This window comes from Phyllostomus discolor, chromosome 13, assembly GCF_004126475.2.
Source record: "Phyllostomus discolor isolate MPI-MPIP mPhyDis1 chromosome 13, mPhyDis1.pri.v3, whole genome shotgun sequence".
Lineage (NCBI taxonomy): Eukaryota > Metazoa > Chordata > Mammalia > Chiroptera > Phyllostomidae > Phyllostomus > Phyllostomus discolor.
In genome coordinates this window covers 64,072,058-64,090,289 of record NC_040915.2, presented here as the reverse complement: position 1 = coordinate 64,090,289, position 18,232 = coordinate 64,072,058, and the positions used below count along the sequence as shown (strand labels likewise).

General features: G+C 50.6%; 2 protein-coding genes across 2 annotated transcripts; one reads left to right on the top strand and one right to left on the bottom strand.

The window, feature by feature from the left end:
• Positions 1 to 6,296: 6,296 nt before the first annotated feature.
• LOC114510228 (prostate and testis expressed protein 3-like) lies at positions 6,297 to 8,484 on the bottom strand. The gene is made up of 3 exons (XM_036013661.1): positions 8,360 to 8,484; positions 7,043 to 7,168; positions 6,297 to 6,520 (listed from the first exon to the last, which is right to left on the bottom strand). Exons 1-3 carry the CDS (start codon positions 8,406 to 8,408, stop codon positions 6,297 to 6,299), a joined length of 399 nt encoding a protein of 132 aa, XP_035869554.1. The 5' UTR covers positions 8,409 to 8,484.
• A 3,872-nt stretch (positions 8,485 to 12,356) lies between these two features.
• PATE2 (prostate and testis expressed 2) lies at positions 12,357 to 13,438 on the top strand. The gene is made up of 3 exons (XM_028528896.1): positions 12,357 to 12,377; positions 12,742 to 12,976; positions 13,302 to 13,438. Exons 1-3 carry the CDS (start codon positions 12,357 to 12,359, stop codon positions 13,436 to 13,438), a joined length of 393 nt encoding a protein of 130 aa, XP_028384697.1.
• The last annotated feature ends 4,794 nt before the right edge of the window (positions 13,439 to 18,232 follow it).

Sequence of the window (18,232 nt, the reverse complement as noted above, 5' to 3'; positions counted from 1 at the left end):
AGTGTTGTTGAATTGGGTTTGCTAGCATTCTGTTGGGAATGTCTGCCTCTGTATTGACCAGGGATATCAGTCCCCAGTGTTCGTTCTTGTAGTGTCCTCGTCTGGCTTTGAATCAGGGTAATGCTTGTCTTACAAACTGAGTTTGGAAGGGTTCCTTCCTCTTTAAGTTTTTGGAAGAGTATGTGAAGGATTGACATGAATTCTTTAAATGTCTGGTCAACTTGGCCAGCAAAGCCACCTGGTGGTCCTGGGGTTTTCTGTGTTGGGAAGTTTTTGATTATTAATTGAATGCCCTTACCCATGGTTGGTCTGTTCAGATTCTCTCTCTCTTCCTGACTCAGTCTTGGTAGAATGTATGTTTCCAGGAACTGACCTGTGTCTTCTAGGTTAACCAACAGGTTGGCATCTAATTGTTCTTGGTAGTCTCTTGTGATCTTTACTATTTTTGTTATCAGCTGTAATGTGTCTCGCCTCTTTTACATATGATTTCATGATTTTAGTCTTCTCTTTTTTTCTTAGTCTAGCTGATATTTGTCCATTTTGTTTATGTATTTGAAAAACCGGGGCTTGGTTTCCTGCATTTTGTAATTCTTTTGATTGTTTCTATTTATTTTCACTCTGTTCTTTCTTATTTCCTTGCTTCTCCTAACTTTGGGCTCAGTTTTTCCCCTAATTTATTGAGGTGCAAAACTAGATTGATTGTTGAGATCCTTCTATGTCTTCACATGTGCCTTCATGACTAAAACCCTCCATGACGGGACCACACTGGCAGCGTCCCCAAGGTTGTGGTATTTTTTATGTCATTATTTTCCTTTTTCCTTTGTGTTTTCGTTTTGGCTTGTTCAATATATTTTTTGTTGTTTAATGTCCGCTGATTACTTATATATGGAATCTAAACAACAAAGTAAACAAACAAGCAGAACAGAAGCAGACTCACAGATACAGAAAACGTTTCCACAGTTGCCAGATGGGAGAGCGATGGAGGGCAGGCGTGGGAAGGTGAAGGGAGTCAGGAGCACAGCTGGGCAGTCACTAAGTAGTCACGGGGATGTACAGTACAGAATAGGGAGTACGGTCTCGAGTATTATGATCACCATGGAGGGTGTCAGATGGGGGTGATTTGTTGGGATGATTTATTGGGTGATTACTTCATGATTATATAAAAGTCTAATTACAGGGTTCTATGCCTGAAACTAATATAATATTGGGCTTCAACTGTAATTTTTATTTAAATTATTTTATTGTTCAATTATAGTTATTCAACTGTAATTTTTAAAAAAGAAAAAAGCTATATTTTGTTTATTTGTTTTTGATGCCTTCGTAGAGTCATTGGTTATTCTGGAGTGTTTTGGTATTGTTTTAAATTTCCACATATTTTCAGATTTCCATTTTCTTCTTCTTATTGATTTCTGGTTTCATAGCATTGTGATCAGAATGCTTGTTACATCTTCTTGATAAATGGGCACCCTTATCATCACATACTGACCTTGTCTCTTGTCCAGTTTGTGGCTCAAAGTCCACTTTGGTCTCCACTTGCACAGAATGTCTTTCTCCAGCTCCTCACCTGTGCATCTATGAAACCGAAGTGAATCTCCTGCAGGCAGGGCACATGGCATCTTTTGCTTTCGTCGTTCCGTCACTCTGTGTCTTCTCACTGGTGAATTCAGTCCATTTACATATAGAGATGCTATGGATATAAGGACTCAGGCCACTCACTTAATTGCTTTCCAGTTGTTTTGAAGTTATATTCTTTCTTTCGCCCCGTGTTCCTGCCTACCTTTTGCACACTGGTGGTTTCCCACGGTGCCTGGCTCTGCCTCCCCCTTCTCTGTCTCCTGTGCATCTCCTCTGGGTTTTCATTTTGTGTGCACTGGGAGTCTTATGTAAGACACCTCACAGATAAAGTGGTCCAGCTTGAGCTGTCTGTAACAAAACTGCGAGCATCTACAAAAGCCTCGACCTTTTCTTATGGCCCTTTTTATATTTTGATGTCATCGTGCGCCTTTTTTCTATTGCTTATTTATGAACAAGTTATAGTAGCTACAATTATATTTAGTGCTGTGTCTTTGGACCTCGGCACCACAGTTAAGTGACGAACACGCCATCCTATCAGATCTCTAGTCTGATGGGATATTGGCTGGGCTCGGTCCGTGACGTATTTCTGTCTGCTTTCCTATCATTGATTACATCGTTCCATTTCAGCTAGAATACCTCCTTTCGGCATTTCTCGCCAGGCAGGTGACAAATTCCTTCCACGTCTGTCTGTCCAGGAAGGGTGAAAAATGATATGTGTGTTCCGGCAACAAGTTCCGTGTGAGATGTGAGTACTACAGATGTCTTGCCCATGCCCTCACCTGGGTTTCCACTCTCCTAGTCATGCTGCTGAAGAATGGACAGTGTTAACTGAATGACATGAAACTTATGAATTTTTAAAAATGCTTTTCCTTTGCACATCACAGGTAACTAACCTTTGCCTATTCCCAAGTTATAAAAGCATACTATGCTGTCTTTTAGAAATGTTATCGTTTTCATCTTCACCTCCAGCCTACAGTCCCCTTTGAATGTGTGTGTGTGTGTGTGTGTGTGTGTGTGTGTTGTGAAGTAGAGGCAACGGGGAGAAAAATGTAACTGAATAGAGAACCCAGAATTGGAGTGAAGTGCTAATGAAAACTCAGTGTGTTATGTAAGAGCCATCTCAAATTAGTTGAGAAAAATAGAAACTTTTCAATAAATGTTGGGCTAATCAAGTAGCCATAGAGGAATAGATTGAATTGCATCAATTTCTTACAAAGATCAACTCCAAATGGAGAATCTAAATGGTGATTTTCATCTGTATACCTATTACAAGTCATGGGTGAATGATTTTCTAACTTGGGGCATAAGAAGTGGCTAGCCTTCATTAATTATTTGGAAAATGCAATAGGCCCTTCACGCCCGCTGGACCAGCTGAAACTCCAGTGACCAACAGCCCCCGGCGCCCGGAGGCGGCGGGGAGGTGGACCCCTGCAGAGCACGGGGGTGGCTACAAACCAGCCCCACCACTTCGGCCAACGACTTCACAATTCTGTTCAGAGTTTTGCATATGCCCACCTCATGACTCCTACATTTTACTTTTCATTACCTACCCTACCCAAAAGAAAGGAGTGTATATGTCCACCAAAAGTTTATATAAGAATTCTATGGCAGCATTGTGCACTAGAGCCCAAACCTGGACAGAGCTTGATGTCCCTCAACAGGCAAATTAATTTAATAAATTGTAGTATACGTATACAGTGGAAAAAAGATCCAATTTGTGGTATAAGAAAAAACCTGCGTGAATCTTTAAAATGTTATAGTGAACCTGGCTGGCATGGCTGAGTGGATTCAACAAGGGCTGCGAACCAAAGTGTCACAGGTTTGATTCCCAGTCAGGGTACATACCTGGGTTGCAGGCCGTGACCCCCAGCAACTGCATATTGATGTTTCTCTCTCTCTCTTTCTCCCTCCCATCCCTCTCTAAAAATAAATAAATAAAATCTTAAAAAAGTGAAAATCTATAAAAAAAAGAAAAAATATAAAAAGATAATATTAAAATGTTATGGTGAATAATAGAAACCAATCTCAAGAGAGTCCTTTCTGTATCACTTTATTTATAGTAGGTTTAAGAATGTGTGAAATTATCCCATGGTGATGTACATTAAAATAACACCTTGGGAGTGGATGGCTGCCTGAAGAAACTTCTGGGGCTGATGCACATGTTCTATATTTTAATTAGAGTGGTGGTTCTACAGGTTTGCACATTTGTCAAATCACGTCAAATCGTATACTTCCAAAAGATGATTTTATTGTATGTGATTTGTACTTTAATCAAGAAGGTGAAGTTACTATATTTCTACTCATAATAAGTAATGGACCTAGTTTATCATGATCAGGGAGGCCAACCCTGGGAGGCGAGAGACTGAAGGGAGAGTTTCCATTGTGAAGTGGAATCTGAGAACAAACCCACGCCATCATGCTCGACATCATTAGAACCAAGAAGCGCGAGCCTTCAGCCATTTCCAGCAGCGTCAGACGGCCCTCCCCAGATGAGCAGGTTTCCTTTATAAGACCTTGGCACGATGAGGGTATCCACGATCAATTCTGAAGTACGGTTAGCTAGAGAGTTTTTGAAGAATCCCATGAAAAACAATTTTTGGTTAAGATATTTACATACTGGAGGGTCCATTAAACAAGAACCCTGAGGAAAGCACGTGGCATATTGGCACCCGGAGTGAACATTCTTCACGGGGTAGAAAGTAGGAGTTACCCTTCCCGGTACACTGAACAGAGTGGTGGCAGCTACTAAAAGCACCAAGACCTCGTTAGTGCTGCGGACTAAAGAGACGCAAGAGAAAAAGTCCATCAGTTTCACTGGGTGTGCAATTAAACAGCAGAGATGAGTAAGTCCTGGTCCCTGCTCTTGCTGCGGTTTATAACCAGCTGGGGCAAATTAGACAGACCATTAGAAGAGAGTGTCAAGAAAAGCATCCAGCCTTGGCCAGGTGGCTCGACTGGTTGGAGCATCGTCCTGTGCACCAGAAGGTCACAGGTTTGATTCCCAGTCGGGGCCCAAGCCTCAGGTGCATGTTCCATCCCCGGCTGGGGTGCGTACAGCAGGCACCCATGACTGTTTCTCTCCCACATCAACATTTCTCTCTCCCTTCTTCTCTCTCTCTGAAACCAATAAACATAAACTTGGGTGAGGATTATTTTTAAAGTATCCATAAAGGGGCTAGGGTATTCAGAAGAGGGAGAATGTGGACAGCAACGGCGAGGGTGCTGGGGAGGTGATAGTGGAGGTGAATGTCAAGGAAACGTGGAATGGAGAAAGATGAGGCGAGGAGGAGGGAGAAAGGAGAGGAGAGGTGTGTCTGGGGTGCACACCCTGACAGGCCTGGCAAAGGGCCGCTGTCACGAGTGTCTTCTTCCTGGTGTCGTCTTTCCTGTGAGTCGACCAGGCGACTGCTCAGCTCACTACCTGCTGAGCAGCCCAGTGCCAAAGAACAGGCAACAGTCACACACAGTAACTACGCTCTTCACTCAGCTTTCATTGAATGCAGGTTCACTCAAAGCAGAACATCAACACACATTCCTATCATTCTCACACTCGAACAGTCAAAGAGAAATATCACACACACACACACACACACACACAGAACAATCAATGGGGGTGATGAGCCCGAGTCCCAGGATCTCCATCTGCAGGTCTGGGAGTCAGCACGGGAGTCGTCAGCATCTTGCAAGGAAACATCTCTGGAGCCAGGTGGGAGGCAAGGCAGGTGAGTCCTCAGTCCAGCAGGGCAGAGCCTCCGGGGACTGTTGCCAAGGGAGACCAGCGTGGCGCGGGGCAGCACCTGGGGTATGGAGCTCCGCCGTCTCAGCAGGGGTCTGGAGCCTGCCTGGGTTGTACCTTGAGAGTGGTGAACTCCACCCTTCCGGGCCCTCTCCATAAATGCCTTGACACCCCTGAGGCCAGGGGTGGAATTTGCCCAGGAGCCCATGGGTGGTACCCGGCTGTTCTGCTTGACGGCCCGGCTGGCAGGTGGGGAATTTCCCCAGCAGCCTCTCCATGGGTGGTCCCGCTCTGCAGGCGCGGCTGCTCTGACCACCTGGGCACATATGTCTCCTCTCCAGACGCGTCTGCTCTGACCTAGGTCACTTTCCTCTTGAACCAAAGTGACATGGCTGCTTGACAGCCACGTTAGTTGGCATAGGTGACCCCGCTCTGTTTTAGACACTGTCTGCTACCTTGATCGGACCAAGGGCTTTGCACTGGTCCTTCTCCCCACAGCCATGTGTGAGCAAGGAAGGCCACAGAAGCAGGAAAGCCCTCATCTGCGTGTCCCACTGACACTGGGTGTGGGTATCCTGTGTCAAGGCCGAGGAAATCATGCTTGAGTCGGCAGTGGACAATATCCACTGGGAAAAATAATGTCGTGTCCATAGAGGAAATTCGTAAGGGTCCCCCATCCGAGGTGTTCCTATTTCTTGCTTCACTCGAGTAAAGATAGACTCATGTTTTACAGAAAAATAAACACTTGTCAATTTTTATCTGAGGAAGTTCTCGTTTACCTCAACGATCCAAGCGAATCACAAGGTTCTAGAATAGTCCTGTCACTGTTGCTGCACTAGGACTCTTGGCGTTGCCTTCTTGGAGTGTGGTGGTGCCAGTTCCTGCAAGAGGGGACCTGCTGTGGAGAATCATTCCCCTCTGACAAACACAGGAGCCCAGAGGGGTGGGGGGTGACCAGGAAGGAAAGCATGAAGGAGCGGGGCTACTACCAGGGTGGGCCAGGCAGGGACCAGGAGCAGGCAGTGGGCCAAGCAGGAGAAGCGTCAGTGACACTCTGGAGGGAGCCCTGGGGATGGCACGCACCTCCCACTTTGAAGTTGCAGTAATTCTGGTCGCAGCACTCGTAGACGAAATACCGACCGTGGTACAGGAACTTCATGGCTCTGCAGAACCTCTGGCACACCATGTAGGACAGCAGGTGTTTGTGTCCTGGAGGAAGGAGCAGCCGTGGCAGTCAGTCAGTGACACGGTTCTCTGCAGACAAGTCATACCCAGCACCTGCCCAGCTGGGGAGAATGTAGCCAGGCCCCAGGGCAGGTTTCTGGACCCTGTCCACCTTAGACTTCTCCGGGAGGCCCCAGCAGGTGGGGCCAACACCACCAACCCTGGCAGCAGCTGTCGGCCTGAGGTCCCTCACAGGTCTCAGCTCTCTGCCCAGCGGCTTCACTGCTTTCCCTGCCAGAAGATCAGCAGCTAGTGCCTTGGTGTCTGCAGAGCTACAGTCCCATTGGTCAGTTTTCTGGGGAATGTGGAACCCCCGCCTTCTCTCCCCCTGTCGCATTTTCCCTGATTCCCTTCTGTCTGCACCCACCAGCACCTGTGCTGGGTGCATTCTGCACCTCGGTCCCTCCCCTGGACGGGCTTTAGTCTGGGCAGTAATATTGCTGAAGCACTCTCCTAAAAATGGTCTAAGGATCTCACCACACCCCCCACCTTGGCCCTCTGGCTTACCGAAGTTGTAGACCTTTAAAGTCATACACTTCTCTTCCTCCTTAGCAACACAAACACCAAAGCCACTTCTACAGCGATCTGAGGTCAGTTGAAGGTGGCAGGTTATGCACTTGAGCGCTGTCCCTGCTGGAGACCACAGGGCTGGCGTGAGGCCAGGGATGCACGGGCTGGCAGGGGCTGCACAGACGCAGGTCTGGGACAGAGGGCGGGTGGTGCGGGGTGGCAGGCAGTGGAGGAGGGCCCAGTGGTGGGGGTCGGGTTGTCGCCAACTGCACTCCCCAGAGAAATGCTTTCAGGAGAGGGAAAGATTCTGGCCCCAGCTGAAGCCGTTTCGCCTGGGTAACTGAGCAAAGATCTAGCCTTGGTGGCCTTGGTTTTCCAGTGTAAGCACGGGCTCCTGAACGCCACCCTGGCCTGTTCGGCAGCACTGCAGACCGGCTGGCAGGAGTGAGAGGCTGCGAGTGAGTGCTGCTCGGCAGTTTCCCCAGGCCAGTGTTCCCATGACAGGGTTTCCGACCTTCGCTGCTGAGAGGTCCTTAGGTGGTACAGTCACTATTCTGAAATCCAGCCTGAATCCTTGGGAAGGCCTCGGGAACAACAGCACAGGCTGGGACGCTTTACCTGACACTGTGAGGGGAGCTCACCAAGACAGAGGCTTGATTCTTTGGAAACACCTCTCTCGGTGCACCCACGTGAGAAGACACAGCCGCGTGGATTGAGCATTTCACTGGGGCCACGCTGCCTTAGTCTGTAGCTGGCCCACAGGAGCCTCGTGAGTGGGTGTGTCCCGGGTTCGCAGGTGAGCAGCCCAAAGCACAGGGCACTAGAGGCAGTGACTGAGCCGTGGTTCTTCTACCTGATTGATCTCAGAGTGCGTAGTATTTGCTCTCCTCAAATCACTTGTTTGCATTTTACTCGAAGGTCCCTGACAAGGATATCAAAGACCGTTCTCCAGCAAAATTATTTCTTAGACAGTGACCAGCTCCCCGAACATATGCATACACATTTCCAAATGGAAAGCCCGTCCGAGGGAAAACCCTGTCAGGATTTCGGATTGTGGGGAATGGTAGGGAAAGGGGGGTGGGAGGCAGTGAGAAGGGGCAGCTACAGAGGCCCCAGCCCCTGCCGGGAGTGTTGGCAGACGGTGGAAAGGGCAGGAAGCTGGCCAGGAAGGCAAAGGGCTGGCTTCCAAGGCTCACTTCCCCTCCCTTAATGTAGTCCAGGCTCAGCCCTGCCTGGGTCCCTGTTACACAGGTGGAGATTCCTGAGGCTCCGTAAACCCATCTCAGGAGCCCACTCCTCAGCTCCGTGACTCACCCGCAAAGCAGCAGAAGAGGAACAAGACCAACAGGATGTGTCTGTCCATCCTGACGCAGAAGTCGCTTGCCCAGGGAGGAAAGAAGCCAGGGTCAGCAAGTCCCGGTCCTTAGGCAACAGGCAGGAGACTGTGGGCAGGGCAGGGCAGGGGTCATTTATGGGCAAGGCAGCCAGCCAATCACACGAAGCTTCCCCTGGGAGCTCAAGCTGGCTTCTCTCCGCCCCAGCACAGAACAATGATGGCTGAGAGATAAATGCTGGCCTTTACACTAGGCTGCCTTTGGTTTTCGTCCTAGTGGTTCCAATTAGGATTACAGCCACGATATTACAATTCTTGTTCCAATTTCCCACAGCGGGCAAGCGGGTCTAGGAGAGGTTTCCTATCTCACCCAGGACACACCTCTGCTGACCGAAGGTGCAGGTACTCGGAGCAAGACGGTCTGCCTTGAGAGGCTGTGCTTTCGCCACGCTCAGTCCGCGCGTCTCGGGGATTCATCCGCACGCTCGACACACACGCACGGAGCGCTGCGCGGCCGGACGCAGGGCTCCGCGGGAGAACAGGGCGATGAGCGGCTGACACCAGTTCCCTTAACTCCTTACGTTGTGGGTGAGGAACAGGAGGGTGGAGGAGATGGCAAGCCCTATAATCTATGACCCAACAGGGACTGCACCCAGGGCTGCTGATTCCCAGCCCAGAACTCTTTCCCTTGACCAGAAATCCAGCCTCCGAGCCCAGGGACTGTTCACTTTGTAAGGCTGTGCAAGTCCCCCTGGACGTGTCCCACCACCCGACCTCTAGCACATTGATGTTGTGCACCTGGCCAGTTTTGCCCGTGATGTAGGTGAGCATTCCGCACCAAAGGGAACTTGGTTAAGGTTGGCCCTGGGTGAGGCTCCGGGAAACGGGCCGGCGCTGGCATTCTAAACCTCCCTCGCCCATGGGTGAGCTGGTGGCACCTGCGCTAGGGATGCTAAGACTCCTCCATACCCAGCAGATTGAACCACGTGTTCTTTAGTTGTGGGAATAATGTCTTGCATAAAACACGCCCAGTCTGACCTTTGGGGACATGGGACACAGATCACCTGAAATAAAGTCTCGGGTCAGATGCCAGAAAACTGACACACATCCTTGCCTAGGAAGAGAGCCATCAGGCGGAGACAGGAGGGCTTCTGAAGCCAATCGAGTCCTCACCTGGAGGGCAAGACGGTGCAGCCTTTTCCGTTCTCTGCCGTGTTTGCAGTGAGGATGCCTCAAACCGCATGGAGCTTTTCGGGACTTCCCAGAGGCTTGTCAAGAGGGCAAAGGCCTGACCCTTGGGGGCTTGGGTTTACAAGATGATCAGAGTTTCTCCACTTGGTGTGTCTAATGACAGTGGCTCTAGGATCACAGCTCCAGAAGCAGACATCCTAGGGAAGCTGCAACAGGTTTGCATGATTTCTCTTCTTCCGTGGAGTTCCCTGAGGTAGGTACTTTCTGAAGGGCCGGTTGAGTTCTGAGTCTCCCTTCGACTGGATTAAGGTGATCCCTCACCTATCTCGGGAGTTACATTCCAGAGACCCCCGCGATAGGTGGAAATCCTGGAAGTAGCAGTGTTATATTTATTTTATTATTTGTATATACTTTCAGGCTTTATAAACTCCTCCCACACTCCCATAAACCTTTCCCACTAAACCTTCCCCAGGGCTCCCTAAACCCCATCTTATTCACCTTTCCCACACTCTTACAAACACTTCATATGCTCTTAAACACTTTCTCACTCTTAAACCTACGTAATTTTAACAACGTATAAACTTCTCTATGGGTACTCACCAGTGAAGTGTCCAGCCGACCCTCACTACAGCTCGGATCACTGAGCGGCTTCACTGGAACCCTCGATACAGCGAGGCCACAGTAAGTGAGCCGCGATAGAGCGAGGGACGGCTGTACTTCCAGTCAACATCATGGGTTTCTGTCACTCCACCCAAACATTGGGGTCCTCTGTCCCACTCCCCATTCTCCTATAGAAATGCATCCACCCTGGTTTCTTGTAAGAACAGTTTCTTTCTTCATCTAGCACAGAGTGGGAGAGAACAGGAGCCTGCTCCTCGAGGAGTGTGGTGTGCTGGAGATCGCCTTTTCCCGGAGTCTGCAGACCTGTGCTGGATGACTGTGCAGCCCATGGCGTCCTTGCCGAGCCATGTGTCTGTGAGGAGAGAGTTGGGCCATGTTCATGATCCCTGACAGCTTGGACATCCTATGGGTCTAGGATGTCAATCACGAGGATGGCTACCTAGTTCCCTGCCTGGCACTCTGCCTAGCACACGGTGGTGGGCTGAACACGTGGCCGCTGAATGAAGATGTGAATGAACGAAAGTATCGCTCTCACCAGACACCCTCTCCACGACCTCACAGACAGAATCTGTGGGGCACAGCACCCTGGTTAATGCACCCCCATGGCCAGAAGGCCGTCACTCGGCTGAGATGCCATTTGTCCTGCTCTGCAGAGATGAAAGCAGAACACTGTGTCCTTGTGACCCTGGTCTGTCTTGGCACGGGGTGGGCAACTGAGATCTTGGTGATACCACACGTGAGCAGCCTCTTGCCCTGAGCGTCTCAATTCTGGCCGTTGTCTTGGGGGAATGGACCTTGGCATGGAGTCAGGGTCGGGCCGCTTTGTTCCTGGGTTCCCAGGGGGCAGGCATGGCTTCCCTGTGTGTGTGTGTGTGTGTGTGTGTGTGTGTGCTCGCAGAGCCTAGAGTGAGAGATAAGGGTCCTTAAAAAATCTGATGGGTCGTACCTTCTGGTGGGGGCCAAGGAAGTCACATGGAGTTCGCATAGAGCTCCCCACACCTCTGAATGCTGGTGGGAAGATTGGGAAAGGAAAGAACAAAACCAACCAACTGATGTTTCTCTCTCTCCCTCTCCTCTCCCTCTCCTCTCTCTCTCTCTGTCTTCCTCTCCCTTCCTTTCTCTCTAAAATCAATGAAAATAAAAATGCCCTCGGGTAAGGATAAAAAGACAAAAGTCCTGCCCAGCACCTCCCACCCCACCCCCGCAGGGAAGCGTCCTGGTTGGGCAGTCCCCCTGGATTGCCCCCCCTTGGCCCCCACCCACAGCCGTGGCCTCTAACATGGGGCTCTGACACCCAGAGACCTCCTATTTGTGTCCTGCTTTGCTTATCTCCCCTTCCTGTGATACTGGCATTTGGTACGTGTTCTGTAAGTGTTTCATTACAAAATCAGTCACCTGAAGGCAAAGCAGACACATGTCACCTCCGCTCACCTTTTCCCTGAAACTGCCCTTCCCTGCACCACAGGAGGAGCCCGCCAGGGCTGCCCCCACCTGGAGACCCCACCTGCAATCCCGGGCTTTCTTTCCCGAGTCTCAGCCTAGGTGAGACGAAGAAAAATCAGAGATTATTCTGAAGACAGTGACTAGATTTGTGAAAAGAGCTACAAGGAACTCAGGCGTCCAAACCCTGTCCTGATCTACCTGAAAGGTTAAAAAATGTGAAAGAGAAAGTCGACTCTCCTTGCAGAGCTCAAGGCTTAGCTACACGACATTGCGTATAGGTGTACACGGGCTCATCACTGAAGAGAATTTTCAGTGTAGTCGTCTAGAGGTGGTGAGATTCTGGTGGGCGGTCTGCTTCTCAGAACACTAGGAACTGTCTGTCCCTGAAATGTTAAGGTTTCCTAGTTTAGAGGAGTAGCCCAAGGACAGATCCCTGGAGGACTGACCAGCTCCCTGCTCAGCAAAGTGCACGCGACCCAGGTCCCAGGATGTCCCTTCTGTTTCTGCTGGGCATAGCCTCTCTGGTCTGGACAAGTAATGGTAAGTCTCAGAGACAGAGGAGGAGCCGCCTGTTGGTTAGGAGGTGGGCAGATCTGGGGGAGGACAGAGTTCCGAAATTGGCTTTGGGGATTTGGGGCTTGGGCAGATAAATGAGGGATTATGACAAGAGGATTTCTTCTTCTTTTCACAGGGGAATTTCAAAAACGCTTGACAGGTAGGACCATGCCCGGCGTCCAGTGCTTGGTAGGCCTCCCCTCCAGCTTCAGGGAGGGCTAGCCTCCGTCGCCCCTGCACAATTCTGGGGGCCTTGTGTTCTCCCCGCCCCAAGGAGTCCGTTTCTTGTAGTCAGGAAGCGCAAATCCCGTTTCTCCCCTTTCCTGACTACTGACCAAAAACCATCTAGATTTTGTCCAGATAAGGGGCTAGTGACTTGGGGGTCCGTAGATAAGTTTAGCAGGAACCCCGACCCTCGGCAGCCAAACACAACCTTTGATTTATGTGTGTACCTGTCGGCCTTCACGAGATCATCAAAGGAGAAAGATTAGGAGCCAGTCGGCAAGAGGAAAGTGCTGGGGAGGAGCTCACGGCCTTCAGCCCCGTCCCACAGACTCACACAGGCTCTGCCCAGCAGGGTGTAGCTTCGGTGGGACGCGAGCAGGGCCTGGAAGCCTCCCCAGAGCACTCGCGTGAAGCTGGCCTTTCTGTGTCGGCAGAGCCCACGGTCTTCTGCTATGAGTGTACAACGTACCACCTGGGCCTGTGCTACGACGGCATGAGGTCCTGCAACCTGAAGTACGAGCAGTCCTGCGCCACCGAGAACATTTACGTCCTCACGGTGAAAGGTAGCATGGGGTGCAGAGGGGCCCAGACCTGCGCCCTCCTTCCCTCAGGGACAAGGCCGGCCCTGTGCCCGCAGAGCGTGAGAGTGGGCTGGGTCAGGTCGGGGTGGCCCCCCAGAAGGCCTGGCAACATTTCCCTCAAGGAAACATCCAGTGAAGGGCAGGCTGAGGTGTGTCACTGGTGGGGGGACAAAGTCCACCCTGGGGTCAGGAATCCGTGGACTCAGCTCTGTGGCTCCAAAGGGCCCAGAGCCAAATTAGTGAGGCTCTGAAAACCGGTGGGGGAGACAATCACCCCAGCAGGATTCCCACTCTTTTTCCTCCTCAGGGCGGAGTGCATACTATTATTCAAAACTGTCATGTATGACCAACTGCGAGGACATCAACATCCTGGGTTTTGAGCTGAGGAGAGAGCTGATCTGTTGCAAACACAATAACTATTGCAACATCCCCATTGGATCCTAGCTCCGCCTCTCTCCTGGAGTTTGGGCCATTCATTCATTCTTCTGCTCAGCGTCCCCTTCACACCTTCCCCCAAACCTGTATTTTGCTCTCCTCTCCTAACAATGGGGGGAGCGAGCGCACCTGCTGGCAGTGAAGAAAGTGGCAGTGGGAAGAGGTGGTGGTGGGGGGTGGCTGAGGCTCCTTGATCCAGAGCCTGAGACTGCATTTTTGCAAATCTCTGTAGCTCACGCCTGGCAGGGGGTTTGGGTTGCTTATGCTGGTGATGCCATGAATAGGGTTGGGTGTAATTTTTTTCTAATTATCTACTATATGGAAATGCAGAGACTTGGGCCAAAATAATCCCAAGTACTACTAAGATTTCTGTGACCGTACTTTATCCTCATCCTCGGGTTGGGATTTTTTTTGTTTATTACTCCTGATCGCCCCTGTCCATGGCTTATTGGGCTTTGATGTGGGCAGAAGAATGACCCCCTTCAGACTGTTAACAGATACATAAACTTTGTGAAACACCATGAGCTTCTGTGTTTTTCTTTCATCTGGCACACTGGCAACCTCCCGAGAAGTTCCTGCTTTGCCTTCATGTAAGCAGGTTATCTGAATTAGATGCTTGTCATCTTCAATAGCCTCTTTGTGAATGGACACAGAAGCCAGGTCATCTAGGATAAACACGCTGCTCATAGTAATAAGAGCCTTCACATCTGGCTGCAGTGTAGAGGGAATGGACCCGTTCTTAGCCAGATCTGTGTGCCCGCCATCAAGGTGAAGGTGGAAAGGGGTGTCATTGAATGAGAAAGCAAAGGCATGAGCAGGTGGAGAGGGCGGGCAAGGCGAGGCAGAGGTGGCAGAGGTGCAGAAATCGGGATGGCAGGTGAGGAGCAGTTTCCAGAAACTTCTCCACAGAGGGCCCTGCTTTCTCTTCCCTCTCCTGGAGAGTGAAGCTCTGTACGCCCTTTTGTGGAGGGCCCGGTCCTCCTCACTCACTGCCTGCCGTGTGGAGGAGGAGGTCTTCGACTTCCCAACGAATAGAGACCAATAGGTGAGCTCAAGTGATCTGGGGTCTTCAGGAAATAATTGGTAACTTCCTGTCACAGAGTGTGAACACTTTGCATTCTATTTGACCTCTATGCATTGTCTGGATGTTCCCCAGCCTTTGGCCCCCAGAATTGTAGCGAGGGACCCGGTCTCACTCAGGCCGAGTAAGATTCTTGCTGTTCACCCACCGAGAAACACCTGACAGTCGACTCGGAGCCTGAGCCGCCATCTTTAGAAGGCCATTCTAGAAGAAACTGCTGTCTGTCTCCCTGCCCACTCCAGCACACAAGCCTGACGAAGCCCTGGTGGCAGGTGACCTTTATCAGGACACTCCCACTGTGACTCTAGTGGGGGCCTGAGGGCAGGGGATGGGCGTGCAGCAAGCTGGAGCCTCCCACTGGGACCCTGTGAGCCATGGGCCCCCGGCTGCTCCAGGGGCTTCTGCTGGCCATATTTGTAGTGCTCCTCATGGACGAGGGAGAGGTCTGGGGAGGGGGCAGCGAGAGCTGGGGAGAGGACCTGTGGGCAGGAAGGCAGGGCTCTCTCAGCTTGACTCTGAGGACTGCTGGAAAATGGCTCACAGGGGATTTTCCTTCTTCTCTTCACAGGAGACAGAGTCCTCCCCACAAAGTGTATGCATGGCCGTTCTTGGATAAATAATGCTGCAACCATGGGGGACAGTCTTGGGTTCTTCAACACACATGCTTCCCTCCCCTCCCCTCCCTGACTCCACTCCACTCCCCTCACTCACTGCTCTAGTGTCTTCTCTCTGCCCCAGCCTTGGGGAGGGGTCGCTGTCCTGACTCTGGGAGGGTCACAGCTGTTCCCCACTCAAGGGAGTCAGGACCCCAGCACGTGCTGGGGAGGGTGTGGACTCCTCCTGGCCAGTCTGCACCACCTCGGCGTCAGCGTTCACAGGTGGGGGACAGGCTGAAGCCTCACTGTCTTTCTTTAGGGGTTCGATTTTGCAACAAATGCAGCTATTTTAATGGCTCCCATTGCACCAATCACATGAAGAATTGCTGGAAGTTCAACGCCATGGCGGGAAACAGGAGCTGTCACCCAGACCACTTTTACTTCACTGATTGCCTCACAGGTGGGTGGGGGCCAGAGACAGACACAAAATATTACCACTGCAGGTCCCAATTCATGGGGCCAAGGTGTGGGTAGTCTCTTACCCTGGGAGAGATGGTAAGCCCCAGGCTCTCCACGCCCAGGCTTGGGGTGGGGGCTGTGTGGGAGGCAGGTGCCTTGCCTAGTGCTGTCTGCACAGACAGAGATGAGACGCAGGCACAGCCTCGGGTCCATTCCAGACTACGGAAAAAATGTCCAGTTCCGGGGAGAGGCCATTGCCAGGAGAACAGTGAGATGGAGCAAGGTGACTGCACTTGCTTTTCTCATCTTTAGGGATGTATCTGTATCGCCATTCCGTACTCTCTTGTGAACCATGTGAACAGGGCATGGTCCAGATGTTCCATGACGTCCTGAGAGAAACCTTTTGCTGCACTCATAACGACAGGTGCAACAACCCTGACGAAACAATGGACACTGTGAAGGAGTATGTATCACCGGACCATAACAGGCCGACTTGACCAAAAATATAATAATTACTGTATTTTGCCGTGTATAATGCACACTTTCGTACCCAAATATTTTAGGGAAAAATGAGGATGTGCATTACACATGAGTAGTACTGATCTGTATCTATACACTGGTAAATGCTTTTAATTCTTTTATTTAGGATTATGTGTGAGAACTATAACTCCAGAAACCAATAAAAACAAATGTATGCAAAATAATACCTTGGAATATGATAATCATTTTTGTTTCTAAATATTAATTAATTAATTAATTAATTAATTAAAAAATGAAATGAAAGTTTTTTCCTGGAAGTCTGGCCCAAAAACATGAGTGTGCGTTATACACAGCACAACACAGAGTGCTTTCACACCACGTCGCTCAGTCACCTTCGCCCTTCTCCCACCCGACGGCAACGGCAGCTCCCATTTCCTCAGCTCCCAGACCCCTCTCTGCTCTAAGCCAGCAGATCCACCACCCATGCAAGCACCGTCTCTCCTGGGTCAGCCCTCCCGCTCCCAGGAGAGCGTGAAACCAGGGGCCACAAAAGCCCCGTCTCTGCTCTCTGGTCGGACCTGCTCTCTCTGCCACCCGCCTCCTCCTGGCCATCTCTCCTGGCCCCGAAGCTCTGGTGCTGCCCCTGGGCTGAAGCCAGGCTGCTAACATTTCTGGCAAGAGGAGCAGAGTGTTTTCTTCTGGTGGAGACTGTGAGGGAGGGTCAGAGAAAGCAGACTGGGTAGAAAAATTGGGTGAGAAACCAGAGGAGATATTAGAAATATTTGGGAGGAAAGTGGAGGAGGCCTCTGGTGGGGGCTGGGAGGGCCCATGCTAGCCGGGGCTTGAGAAAGTCCGCGTGAGGTTGGGAAACGCTCACTTCCGTGGAAGCGGCAGTCAGTGCCCCGCACACGAGAGGCTCGGTCCTGCCCTGGGTTTAACGAACGATTTGAACGACACCTCCCCCTGTGCGCATGAGCCTGGTCACTGTGTTTCTGATCATTTCATCTTGCTCTCAGGGCCAGAGCCAAGTACCGTATTTCGTTGTGTATAATGCACAATTTTTGCCCAAATCTTTGAGGGAAACATACGGATGCGAATTACATGTGGGTGTAATCATTACATACCATGGTTACACAACCCCGTGGATAATACACATAAAGTGTGGCTGCACGTTCCACGTGGCAAAATACAGTCTATCAGGATGGGTGTTTGGCTGGGTGTCAGCCAACCACTCTGTCGCCTGGCTTCCTGCAGGTCTTCACCGCCCCGGTGCTCAGAGACACTGAAATACTGCCTTGCTCTGAGCGCACTCGTCGGGAGGAAGCTCGGTGCTCCTGGCCCGCCGCGCAGCCCCGCAGCTGAGGCCATGGAGCCAGGAGACGTCAGTGTCAGAGCCTCACTGCCGTTTTCCTAACACACTATGAGGCCACAAAATGATAAAAATTAACCCCTAATTTATTATTCACTTCATTTAGGTTTAATTTTTTTTTTACCATGTTAACCTCTCTATGGGCTAGAATCTACATACAGTATCGCGTTCATGTTTAGCTGCAGCACATTATTCCTGGTCCAGCAGCGTCTCTGCGGACACCCAGGCTTATGCTTGCTTTGAGGCCTCTTCCAAGTCGTATTGGCATAAACAGGATAAAATACTGGAATATTCAATGTTTTAATTTTAAAACATTGGCATAATATGTAGGCTAGTATTTCTTCCTAAATTGTGTATTGTTAGGATGAGTATTCTACTATACTTTAGCATCCTGAAAATACTTTAACTACTTCAGCCTCTTGAGGTAGCAAATGCAGTAGATTCTTCCATTCAGAGCTGGTTAATCAGTTTACGTGGGTAGACTGAGGGTACTACTGGCTGTGGGTTCCAATAATGAAATCATTCATGGAAGGATTCCTGAGATGTACAGTTAGTGCTTCAGGCAAGTCAAAATTAAACACTATGAGGAAGCTTCAGATGAGAAACAGACACAATGTAGGTGGCCAGGGGCCTCCTGGCAGCGGGAAGAGCTGCAGGCAGGCGGGGAGCGGTGCAGGCAGATGGAGACTGACCCATGCACACCTACAGCTGGGCTTGAAGTGAAGGTTCGAAAAGCACGGTGGCCAAGCCCTCAGGTTTGATCATATCCACGCTGGCCTCCAGGTCCCATCTTCCTGAGCCTGCCCTGTTATGCTTCC

What these genes read in the sequence shown, in the direction of transcription:
- LOC114510228 (XM_036013661.1), bottom strand. Translation starts at nt 8,408, where the DNA reads ATGGACAGACACATCCTGTTGGTCTTGTTCCTCTTCTGCTGCTTTGCG. An exon ending in CCTCTTCTGCTGCTTTGCGG is followed by an intron (nt 7,169 to 8,359) that starts GTGAGTCACGGA and finishes TGTGGTCTCCAG; the next exon opens with CAGGGACAGCGCTCAAGTGC. An exon ending in TTTAAAGGTCTACAACTTCG is followed by an intron (nt 6,521 to 7,042) that starts GTAAGCCAGAGG and finishes TCCTTCCTCCAG; the next exon opens with GACACAAACACCTGCTGTCC.
- PATE2 (XM_028528896.1), top strand. Translation starts at nt 12,357, where the DNA reads ATGCCCGGCGTCCAGTGCTTG. An exon ending in TGCCCGGCGTCCAGTGCTTG is followed by an intron (nt 12,378 to 12,741) that starts GTAGGCCTCCCC and finishes CCCGTCCCACAG; the next exon opens with ACTCACACAGGCTCTGCCCA. An exon ending in TTACGTCCTCACGGTGAAAG is followed by an intron (nt 12,977 to 13,301) that starts GTAGCATGGGGT and finishes TTTCCTCCTCAG; the next exon opens with GGCGGAGTGCATACTATTAT.